At 46.6% G+C, this 12443-nt stretch overlaps 1 protein-coding gene across 2 annotated transcripts in view; it reads right to left on the reverse strand.

Moving 5' to 3' along the window:
* The window catches only part of Zfyve26 (zinc finger FYVE-type containing 26), a 69445-nt gene that overhangs the window by 18334 nt on the left and 38668 nt on the right, over nt 1-12443 (reverse strand). For both annotated transcript variants that reach the window (XM_021178746.2, XM_021178747.2), the window contains exons 29-34: nt 10373-10509; nt 7329-7360; nt 6334-6470; nt 4630-4850; nt 1618-1765; nt 1182-1391 (exon numbers count right to left, since the gene is read on the reverse strand). In XM_021178746.2, the coding sequence (XP_021034405.1) occupies nt 1182-1391; nt 1618-1765; nt 4630-4850; nt 6334-6470; nt 7329-7360; nt 10373-10509 (885 nt within the window). The remainder of the gene's footprint in view (nt 1-1181; nt 1392-1617; nt 1766-4629; nt 4851-6333; nt 6471-7328; nt 7361-10372; nt 10510-12443) is intronic.

A 12443-nucleotide genomic window follows, 5' to 3' on the forward strand; every position in this document is an offset into this window, starting at 1 on the left:
GGATTGGAGCAGAAGCTGTGCTCCACTCACCAGAAGTCTTAAGATCCTGTGGCGGGTGTTGTGGGTAGCTGGCGAGTGTCAGCCGACCCTGCGCCGGCCTCTCAGCTTCTAAGCAGCCAGGACCATGGGCCTGCATCACCATGCCTGCCTCTCAGCAGATCTTAACACTAGCTGGGGTTGACGGCGTACACAGCTTGCTTGAGGCATGAGGATCAGGAGTTCGAGGCTGCTCTGGATTAAACAAAATGCAACCAGGGCCTGGGAGATGGCTCAGTTGTCAGAGTGTTCGCTGTACAAGTCTGTGGACCCCAGCACCCGTGTGAAACTTGGTGTTCTGGTGTGTATCTGTAACCCAGCGGATGGGTAGTCAGAGTCTAGCCGGGTAGGGGCCAACTGGAGAATCTACTGGAAACCGTGAGCTCCAGGTCCAGCAACAACAGCCCGTTTTGAAAGAGAAACAAAGTAGGCTGTGGCACTGAGGTTCAGCCAGTGAGGGAGCGGGAAACCAGCCTGACTTCTGAATTTCACACTGGAGGAAGGGCAGAACTGACACAGACACACACTCAAAACAAATGCAAAAACCTCCACACATGCATGTATGGGTGAACACACACAGCCACACATGAATACACTCCAATACACTCAGTACAAAATGGAAAAATAAAGACACTCCAAATGGAATATTAAAACTCAGTAATCTGGTTATGTGATTTTAACTTTTTAAAAAATGTATCGTTTATAGTTTCTTTTAAAAAACTGACTTTGTAACTGGGTGGTGGTGGCACACGCTTTTAATTCCAGCACTTGGGAGGCAGAGGCAGGTGAATTTCTATGAGTTCAAAGCCAGCCTGGTCTACAGAGTGATTTCCAGGACAGCCAAGGCTACACAGAGAAACCCAGTCTTGAAAAACCAAACCAAACCAAACCAAACCAAACCAAACCAAACCAAACCAAACCAAACCAAACCAACCCCCTCCCTGACTTTGTGTTACTTATCTAATCATACAGTCACTTATCTAACTACATACAGTAGAAACCGTCAGACAGACAGACAAACAGACATCAGGTGAGGAACCTCTCAGCCCAAATGCACTATTAATTGGATTAAGCCCGTCCTCTCCCCGGATCCTTACTGCCCCTAGTCTCTTACTGAATGGGCCCACTGCCTGCTTTGCTCTTACCAAGGAAACGAGGGGTCTCGCTGTGGACTCCAGGTACTCGACCACGTCCTGGACAAGCCTGGAGCCATGACTCAATTGGTTCAGGTCCAAAGGAGGCTTCAGGCAGCGAGTGAACTTCTCCCTTGCAACAGTGAGGTTCCCAGCTTTGAGGCAGGCCATACCCCAGGCATGCCATGCTCCTGTGGAATCAAGCCCCGTCTTTGTAGAGACCTGGAGGTGAAAATGAGAGGTGTCTACATTCAGGTCTCAGAGTCTTCCCAAGCCCTGTTCTGTTCCTCTGCCCCACCCACCTGCCCTCCATCCAAGTGCTGTAACTCTCACCCTGGCAAGCTGCTGTGCCCTGTATGTGTCCATGATGAGGACAACTGAGACCGTAAGGCCCGTTTCAAAGCCACTCGTGACAGCAGGGTATAAGGAAGCGTCATCCTTGTCTCACCTCAACGCCCAGTTGGTAGTACTCAGCTTCTAGGAGCTGGTTCCTCAGCCTGGTTACTGCAGCTGGCTGCAGGATCTGATCTAGAGATGGTACATGGCGGTAGGCAGCAGCGACTAAAAGATGCAGGACATCTACCTTGCTGATGTAGCTACAGGGAGAAAGAGCACAGGAGGCTGGGCTGAGCTCTGGAGTGATTGTTGCTGGAAGGGTTTTATTTCGTTTTCAATGCTAAGTGTGATCATGGGAACTAAGAGACATATAGCATAGGTACTCTGAATGAAGGTTCTAGAGTCAGACTCTTTTAACTCCACCTCTAACTTAAAAGCTCTGAGACCTGCCTCAGCTTACTCATCTGTTGAATGGATGTAAAGCAGAAAGTTTTAAGGATAGAATGAAGTGTGTCAGATGCGAGAGTTTTGATGGTGTCTGGACTTCTGTAGCAGTCACACCGTGTTGGTTTTTGTTTGAGTAGGAGCACAGATGTCTGGGATTTCTGAGACAAGGCCTCTACACTAAATGCTGGAGCTTGCAAGCTCCCCAGGTGCTTTGGGTTTTTAGGAACACTGGCTGAAAGAGAGTACAGAACAAGAATCATTGGCTCAGGGGCTGGAGAGACGGCTCAGGGGTTAAGAGCACTGGCTGCTCTAACAGAGGACCTGGGCTTGGTTCTCAGCACCATGTGATGGTTTAAACCACCTGTAACTTCAATTCCAGGGGACCTGATACCATCTTCTGCCTTCTGGGGGCACCAGGCACACATATGGCATACTCAGACAAGATATTCATGTGTATGTGTGCATGTGCATGTGTGCGTGCATATATAAAATAATTCTTAAAAAACAAACCAAACCCCACTGACCTATATTCCTGGTCAGTATAGTGGTTTCACCATTACTATAGGGGCGTGGCACCTACAGAGCACCTTGGCCTTTCTGGTCTCATCTCCTAGACTTCATATTCTTCCTCTGTGCTAAGAATGGCCTTCCCTATGCCCCACCAACAACCTTACTCCTGACACCTGAGGATGGGGAGAACCTTATCAAGACAGAGTCTAGAGGGCCAGACCATTCTGCCTGATGCAGCAAGCTCACACCCATGGTTCCAGAGGTCTGTCTCACAACTACAGCAAAAAAACAAAACAAAAACAAAACAAAACAAAAAACCCCTTGTGGCTCCTGATTCGTCTGCTTAGCAACATTTCTAATTCCCTATCATTAATGATTTTTAACCTGGTGGGGGCAGGGCAGGAGGATGGTATGTAAAATCAGATTTGAAGCCATAATATAACTCTCCATTTGGAAAATGAAAACATTTGAACTAGATATGTTATTTGTTTGCTTTGAAATGTATTCACTTTATTTGTTTATCCATCAGAAGGAGACATAGTTTAAAGCAGAATATTCTGGTTTGTATAGCAATATGTAGCAGAGATGAGTCCTCTCCCATGGATAGACTGACATAAAGTCATAACATGATTGTATGTGAAGCAGGTATCTGTGTATGTGTGTGTGTGGGGGGGGGGAGAAAAGAGAGGGAGGAAGAGAGAGAGAGAATGTTGATAGTGCTGTACACTGTTTGGGAAGCCCTTGACTGTTTAACAGGGGTGAGAACCCAGTTAAAGTCAGGGCTTCCTGGATCTCTGCCACCCTCAGGAGGCTCATGGGGTTAAGCAGACTTGTCTGAGGTTAGAATGTTAAGAGATGACAATGTAGGTATGTGCTCTGAGCGAGTGTCTGAGGGAGGCATTTATCCCTGGTTCCCAAAGCTGGTTGGGCCTGGTACTGGAGCACTTTTCATGAGTCATGCATCTGGGTGGGTAAGTAAGGAATTAGGAGTTTTCATTGTCAAGTTAATGGATGGAGTCAAAGCAGGTTGTACAGGAGTGTGCAGGAGAAGAGACTAACCCTCAGTCACATTCACTCCGTTTCCACAAGATGACTCACAATACACCATGGTACAGGAGCCCACTGGTTCCCTAATTTTTAAAAGACACTCACAATACACCATGATACAGGAGCCCACTGGTTCCCTAATTTTTAAAAGACATCTGCTCATTTATTGCATGTACATTGTGGCATGCATGCTCTGGCATGTGTGTAGAGGTCAGAGGACTTGTGGGAGTTGGTTCTCTCCTTCCACCATGTGGGTCCCGGAGACCAACTTCATACAGTGAGGCTAGGGGACCCCAAATTGTTTTTATAGATTCATTTTCCATATGTCCCAGAGGTCACAGTCAAGACGGGAGGAGTTCTGTGTGAGGTTCATCACTGGTCACATTTCTTTTAGAAACTAGAGAGTTCTACAGACAGGTACTTCCCTAAATTATTTTAATGACAAAGAATCTAGTTAAGGTCTTTCTTTTCTTGCTTTATGACAGGGTACAACTGGGGAAACTCAATGTGGTAGTTTTATGTCACCTTGACAAAAGCTGAACTGATTTGGGAAGAGGACTCTCAACTGAAGAAATGCCTCCATAGATGGGCCCAGGCAAGTCTGTAGGGTATTATCCTGATTAATGATAGATGTGAGTGGGCCTAGCTCCCTGGGGAGGCACTACCTTTGGACGGGTGTTCCTGACTGGTATAAGACAGGATGAGCAAGCCATGAGGAACAAGCCAGTAAGCAGCTCTCCTCTATGGCCTGTGCTTCCATTCCTGTCTCCAGGTTCCTGTCCTGACTTCCTTCTGTGATGGACTGTGATGTGGAGCCTTGTGCTGAATAGGCCCCTTCTTCGCAGAATTGTTTTTAGCCATGTTGTTTTATCATGGTAAGAGAAAGCAAATGAATATACTCTGTTTTTAAGGACTGTGGGAAAGAAAAGGACACAGGCTGACATAGGGCAAGGACCACCAACTGGACCACTTGTGCTTAGTACTTATATGTCATAAACATCAAAATGGGATACAGGTCAGTATGTTTCATCAGAGAGGATAGAAAGATAATAGAGTCAGAAAAGGAAGCCAGATAAAAACCTGCCACTGTATAAAAGAACAGAGGCCCATTCTTATGTACCTGTCACAGAGAGCCAAGTCCTGGCTCTGGCCAGCCTTGACGAACATCATCTTGGCACTGAAGAGTAGCTGCTTCATGATGTCTATGAGTAGCCCGGCGTCCACCTCTGGGTTGGTGAGGCCCCTGGACAGCCTGCAGCAGTGCTCAATCAGCTGGTGACCACAGGCGATGCTGTCTCGGTGCAGGTTCAGGATGGCAATGCACAGGGAGGCGCTGGGGGCCTGATTGGGGCAAGGAAGGGAGAAAAAGACAGTGAATTCAGGGACCAGAGCATTGTTCAAATGCGGCTATGTGGTGGAATCACCATGGCCTCTCCAAAAGGAAGGAATCCACTGCAAGAGGAAGCTGGACATTCCACCGCAAACCAACAGAGTGACCGTGTTTCAGACGCTCAAAGTTCCGCTGCTAGAGCTCTGGCTGCTAGGTTTTGTGACACAGTGGGCAGAGGATCCTATGTCCATGGCTCCTACTTTGTTTTTCAGATATTGTTTCTCTATATAGACCTGGCTGTCCAGGGACTTCCTACTGCTTGACAATTTCCACAGGTGGCCTCCCGTTTTTGCTTTTCTGACCCACAGTTGCAATCATTCTTATCACTCGCCTAGCTGAAGTCACCGCTTTAAGTCATGAACACGCTGCTGCCAACCAACGCTCCTACAGCACACCTGTAAAAATTCCTAGCTGCCCACACCTATCACATACTTATTTCTTACTGTAGGGTACATGGTTCCATATATAAAGTCCTTCCTAATCTTACCACATTACCCCTTATTTCCAATACTGTCTTCTGATACCTTCATCATATCCTGTGATTTTGTTTCTTATTTATTTTATGTAAGTGAGTACACTGTAGCTGTCTTCACATCAGAAGAGTGCATTGGATTCCATTACAGATGTTTGTGAGCCACCATGTGGTTGCTGGGTATTGAATTCAGGACCTCTGGAAGAGCAGTCAGTGCTCTTAATGCTGAGCCATCTCTCCAGCCTCAGGTCCTGTGATTTTTGACACTGTGCTTCTGCTCAGACGTTTTAGTTCTTGTTGTTGTTGTTGGGGGCGTTGGTGTTGGTGTGTGTGTGTTGTGTTGATGCATGTACGTGAAGGTGTGCAAGCAGTTGTATGTACATGTGTGTGTCAAGGCCAGAGGTTGATAGTGGGTGTCTTCCTGAATTGCTCTCCACCTCATTTTTATTTCTACTTTTGAGTCAGGGTCTCTCTCTCACTGCACCTGGAACTTGCTGCTTCAGCCAGATCTTGCTGGCCAGCCAGTGCCAGCGCCAGCCATCAGCCTGTCTGTGCCTCCTCAGTGCTGGGGCTAAATAGGCACATGCTGCTGCATCTATTTTTTTATATGGATGCCGGGGATCTGAACTCGGGTACTCACACTCGCACAGAAAGCACTTTACCACCCACGGCACCACTTCCCTAGTCCCCACAGTTCAGTTCCGTGCTCTGTCCTCTCTGTCCTCACTCCCCTTGCAATCCCCAGATTTCTGCTCATCACACTGCTTACCATCTCCTGGCTTCTCTTTGTACATCTCCAGAGATGTTCTTCACCTTCTGCCTACCTGGCTTACTCGTTTCAGCTCTCATATCATTGGGTGGTATGCGAGCAAGGGCCAGGCTTAGTCGGCAACCTCTATATTTCCTGTTATACTGTTAGACATAAAGAAACTTACGTGACCATTATATTTTATTGTTATTACCTGCTCATAGTAAAATTCACTGCGCACCAGTTCATTTTCTTCTTCATTTAGACTCAAGATCCATTCCACCTCGGTGGCTTTGGGGACTCTCACCACAGCTGAATATGGAGGGCTTTCATTTTTAGCGCTGTCTGGAACTGAGAAGAGGCTTGTCATTCTTGTGCCAGTCACTGTTTGGTCCTGCTTAGGCAAGCTGATGTGTGTCACAGCTAGCTAACTGCCTGCTGTCTGAGGACCCCCAACTTTCTCCTTGGTCCCTTTTCTTCTTTTCTTTTCTTAAGACTTATTTGTTTGTGTGTGTGCCTGCATGAGTTGTGTGTGTGTGTGTGTGTGTGTGCATGCATGTACATGTGGCCGCAGAGGCCAGGAGAGGGCATCGGATTGCCTGGAATTAGTTCAGGCACTTGTGAATCACTCGGTTTGGGTGGTGACAACCAAACCTGAGTCTCTGTGAGAGCAGAGTGTTCTTAACTGCATTCTCCCCTCTTTCCTTGTGTGTTCTCTAGGAAAGCCCATCAGGCACCTCAAGTGCTCTTCCCCATGCAGAGGTCTGGAGTAAATGTCACAGCACTTGTAACATGACCATGATGCTTCACACAAGAAACCCTGAAAGACATGGTTCATCCACTGGAAACTAAGCCGCTGTGGAAAGGCACTGACTAAACTGCTGACAGTCATCTCCCAAGGGAAGGACAGAGCACTGGACAGAGGACAAAGGACAATGGAGGAGGGAGCTGGGGTAGTGGTGGATAGTGTCACCTACTAAAAGCTAAAAGCCAAAGTCCTTTGGTGATGGCCTTCCCAGTGCTAGGAGCTAATGGGCCTAGATACAGGTTCTAGTGAAAGTTCTCTACATGTCAAGGGATGTCAAGGAGACAGGTTGATAGAAAATCCATGATGTTCCATTCCTGAACCAAGTGGATTGAGTTGCCCCACGGTCATCAGCTGCAGCGGGTGCTCTGACAACAGAGACACAGGAACAAGATCAGGCTTACCTTCTGACTGGCATGGGCTCTCCTCTGGTGTACTAGAAACAAAGAGAAACAAAAGGCCTCAGCCACTGCTTCTTAGTGAGTGAGTGAAAATGACATTTGTTCGAGTAGTCATTGATCAGTGTGACAGTTTGAGTGACAATGGCCCCATAGGTTCAGGGGACCAACACTGTTGGGAGGTGTGGCCTTGATGGAGTAGGTGTGGTGGTGTTGGAGGAACTGTGTCACTGGGAGTAGGTTTTGGGGTTTCAGAAGTGCAAGCAAGGCCTAGGGTGTCTTAGTCTCTTCCTGCTGCCTGAGGATCAGGACGTGGAACTCTGAGTTCCTTCTCCAGCACCATGCCTGCCTGGATGCTGCCATGTTTCTTGCCACGATGATAACAGACTATACTTCTAAACTGTAAGCCAGTCCCAATAAAATGTTGTCCTTTATAAGAGTTGCCATGGTCATGGTGTCTCCTCACAGCAATAAGGCTGTCACTAAGACAATTAGAGAATTAATCACACATAACTTTTTCTCTTCCTCTTATAATGCTTTGTCCCTTTTATCTCTTGCATATCTGTATAAGTGTCCCCACCTCTCTCTGTGTCTGAAGGAGACCCTCATAATTTTTCACTGTAATAACTTGGCCATGATTCTGCAATAACTTTCCTTAACTCTGACCACCTAGCCTCTTCTTGTGCCTGTAGCAAGATTTCAGAAATTCAAATCTGGTCACATTGTGCTCCTGCTTAAGAATTCCTCAGGCCGGGCAGTGGTGACACACGCCTTTAATTCCAGCACTTGGGAGGCAGAGGCAGAGGCAGGTGGATTTCTGAGTTTGAGGCCAGCCTGGTCTACAGAGTGAGTTCCAGGACAGCCAGGGCTACACAGAGAAACCCTGTCTCGAAAAACCAAAAAAGGGGCTGGTGAGCTAGCTCAGCGGTTAAGAGCACTGACTGCTCTTCCAAAGTTCAAATCTCAGCAACCACATGGTGGCTCACAACCATCCGTAACAAAAATCTGATGTCTGGAGTGTCTGAAGACAGCTACAGCGTGCACACATATAATCAATCAATCAATCAATCAATCAATCAATCTTAAAAAAAAAAAGGATTCCTCAGAAGCTGCTCAGGTTGAAAGTTTTCCTCATTTGTGGTTCAGAAGAAAGGCTTCTGAGCTCTGGCATGACCACTTCTTTAGTTATTTCCTGTTACACATGACCTGTCCCCAGGCTGAGCTCTGGCATGACTTCTTTAGTTATTTCCTGTTATGCATGACCTGTCCCCAGGCTGTAAGGGACATTGCACTACCATCAGTTCTGGTCAAGGAGCAAGTTTACAATGTGTATAAGGAACATGCTGACCCACTACAGTCCATGGCCCCAGAAAGCAGGCCAATGTCTCGTGCCAGTAAGTTTTCTGCACTGGGCTGTCTGCGTCAAGTCCAGGGTCCACTGATCAGAGCCCCAGCCCCTCATCTACCTACACACAGCTCCTCAAATGGTTAACGTTTCCTCCTGCCTCTGCTTTTGCTGTGCTATTCCTACCTCTGAGAATAACTTTTCTTTTCTGTTTTGTTCTTTTTCAGGTTTCTTTTTTACCAAACTCCTCATTCTCTAAGATTCATCTCCTGGTGTCACCTCCAGGGGATTCTCTCAACTCCCTGGGCTAATCTGTGTGTTCTGTCACCACTGCACTCAGCCAGTCACCTTGTGGTGGGTTTATTGGCTGTCTCCCTAGTACAATGGGGTTCCCTTAGGGTAATGCAACTATTGTAGAGTGACTGCTGGAAAAAGACTCCCCATTAACACTGACTGCTCACTTAAAACTCCATCAGGGCGGTGGTGGTGCACACCTTTAATCCCAGCACTCGGGAGGCAGAGGCAGGTGGATTTCTGAGTTCGAGGCCAGCCTGGTCTACAGAGTGAGTTCCAGGATAGCCAGGGCTACACAGAGAAACCCTGTCTCGGAAAAAAAAACCAAAACCAACCAACCAAACAAAAACCAACCCAGCAGGATGGTGTTTGGGTAATCACTATCCTTCTCCTGACGGGGCGGGGCAGGCAGGGAGTGGTGTGTTAGGGTCTCGGGAACTCTTCAATGCATATGACATGCCTTCATTCCTGTGCAGTCAATACTTACAGCAAATAATGACCAAAAATGCTATTGAGTAGAATACAAACTCTAGTTAAGTCTGCTAAATAAAATAAAACCTGAGACTCTTAAAGTAATTTTGCTTTTGCATAGCTGATTTTCTCCAGGTGCCCTAAGAACCTTACAATTCACACTCTCAATGAAAAGCAGTAGGAAAAAAAAAAATCTAAGTCACCATGACTCACAAAACATCTTCTTCATCCATCTGCCTTGCTAGAGGGAGGGGCAGTTGCCAAAATTTATCTGGAGGTTAGCCATGTGCAGGAGAGTGTAAGGGCTTGTTTGTGAGTAACAAGCCAAGATGACTACCCAGTATAGAGCTAGAGCAAATGAGCCCACACATTCAGCGGGTACGGACATGTCATTCTGAGTCCAGCTGGAGTAACTTGAATCACAAGTACTTGGCCAGGTATCAGGAGAGATGACAAGGCGAGATGGTGACATCAGTGTGTGGAAGGGCTGAGGACCTAAGTGTCTTTTTTTTGTGTGTGTGGTTTTTTTGAGACAGGGTTTCTCTGTGTAGCCCTGGCTGTCCTGGAACTCACTGTGTAGGGCAGGCTGGTCTCAAACTCAGAAATCCACCTGCCTCTGCCTCCCGTAGTGCTGGGATTAAAGGCGTGTGCCACCACGCCCGGCCAAAGTGTCTTGATTTCAGGAAAAAAAAAAAAAAAAACTAAAAAAACCCCAAAAAACAAAAAAACAAAAAACCCCAGCCTGTGAGAGCTCTGAACACTCCCTTTTCATCCGTACTTCCCATCTTCAAAGTGTCTCTGACAAAGTCACTCATTCTATAAGCATTTCACAATACAATTAATGACACAGCAGTATACATCTCTGTGGTGTAATGCAGTGTAGCACTGACGGAATAGTGCGGACCCTGGGGAGGCGTTAGACGTACTGCAGGACACTCACTCTTTGTTGTAGTAACTGTAGCACTGGTCACACACGCGGGTGGGGTTTTCTCTGCAGCCTTCCACCACCATTTTCTTAGTGGAGCAGGAACCACACACTAGGCGCCCACAGCGGCGACAGTGATGGCGCCTATTGAACTGAGGTAGAAGAGATGGCAAGAGATGAAAGTGAGACTGTCACTCATATGTGTGTGTGTGTGTGTGTGTGTGTGTATATATATATATATATATATATTTTTTTTTTTTTTTTTTTGGTCAATTAAGAATACTGGGCACTTGGGTTTTTACTGAACATGATCACACTAGCCTTGTACCCAGAAAGGTCACATTTAGTGGAATGGGTTTTTAGATTAGTACATAAGGTCCTGGGTTGGATTATCAACACCCCTCCCTTCCCCCATACACATGAAAGAAAAGAAAAAGAAAACAACCAAAAGCCTACCAAACAGACACTCTAAAGTATTACTCAGCTGAAGACCAAATGTTCTAAGTCCTGTGCCACCTACAACTAACAGCTCCTGACAGAGTTTGCCTCTGTAGGGAAGCAACGTGTGGAGACGCTGGAAGAAGCAACAGGGAAGGTGGGCACAGTGGCTCACACCTATAATCCTGGCACTCAGGAGGCTGAGGCAGGGGGATTGCTGAGAGTTTGAGGCCAGTCTAGGCTACACAGTGAGTTCTAAGCCAGCCTGAACTATAGTAAAATCTAGCAGGGGGCCCCAGAGTCTTGCTCTCCTGGCCGTTTGGTAAAATAACTGCTGAGCTTCTTCTGAATGTGGCTGCAGTGCAGGAGTCTGGGGACTGAGGAAACGGCCCAAGCAGAGACTAAGACAAAAGCTACGGCTTCTACAAGCTTGCAGGCTCTGAAGGCAACAGATTCCATGTTTAATAACACAAAAACATTAAAGAATTTTAGTAAGGAAGAAGAGCTTTGCTTAGCCAGTGATGACCACACTTGTAGAGAGTCAGTGATGGCAGGGCAAGACCACAACCTCTACCGAGTACTTTATGGCATTAACATCTTAAAGCTTTTTAAAAATTTTTATTTATATGTCTGCATCTGTCTGTGTGTGGGTCTGTACACATGAGTTCAGGTCCCCATAGAGGCCAGAGGAGGGCACCAGCTCTCCTAGAAGTAGAATTAGAAGCGGCTGTGAGAGTCTTCTATAAGAGCAGCAAGCATTCTTAACCACTAACCATCTCTCCAGCCTTTTTTTTTTTTTTTTTTGACTCCTGCTCTGTCTCTTGTAGCTCAGGCTGGCCTCAAACTCACTACACAGTGGAGAGATGACATTGAACTGCTGGTCCTCCTGTAGCTCAGGCTGGCCTCAAACTCACTACACGTCGGAGAGATGACATTGAACTGCTGGTCCTCCTGTCTCTGCCTCTTGAGTATGGGTACCATCACATCCATTTTAAGAAGTACTGGGACTGAACAGGGGCTTGGTCCATGAGAGGCCACCACCCTTCCAAGTGAGCTGCATACGCAAGCCTCTCCAGCTGTTTGTGTTTTTAAAGGACTTCTCCATTTTACATTTAGAGGTTGATAGTCATCTTATACTCTTTCATAGATGAGGAAAGAGATATAGAGAAATTACATCACTGCTGTTGACATTAGTGCTGAAGAAATCTGCTAGACAGGTACTGGTATTAACTCCGGTACCATAATCAATTATAGGTAGTTTTAACAGCTCCATGAGGCAACTTACATATCAACTGTAGCTTACAAGAGGCCCATGAGATTGAAAACGTTTACAGTCACATTGTTATTAGGAAGCAGAGCTGAGAGGAGGAACTGAGTCTTCTCTCTCCTGAGCTAGCATATACAACTATTATCAGATCACTGTCTTATTGTGAAAGACACAGGGATTAGATATCGGATCGCTGAAGACTTGGTGACTCCTGCCTGGTTTTAATTATCCAGTGAGAATGACAATGGTTTTATAACTTAAGGCTATCTGAGGATGTCTACTAATGAACGGGTCCTAAGAATGTGCTCAGTCAGGTCAAAGGCAGACGCAGTCACAGGGTTGGTGATCTGAAAGCATCACTGTCCCCTTGGGGACAGCTGA

The sequence above is a fragment of the Mus caroli genome, chromosome 12 (genome assembly GCF_900094665.2).
Source record: "Mus caroli chromosome 12, CAROLI_EIJ_v1.1, whole genome shotgun sequence".
Lineage (NCBI taxonomy): Eukaryota > Metazoa > Chordata > Mammalia > Rodentia > Muridae > Mus > Mus caroli.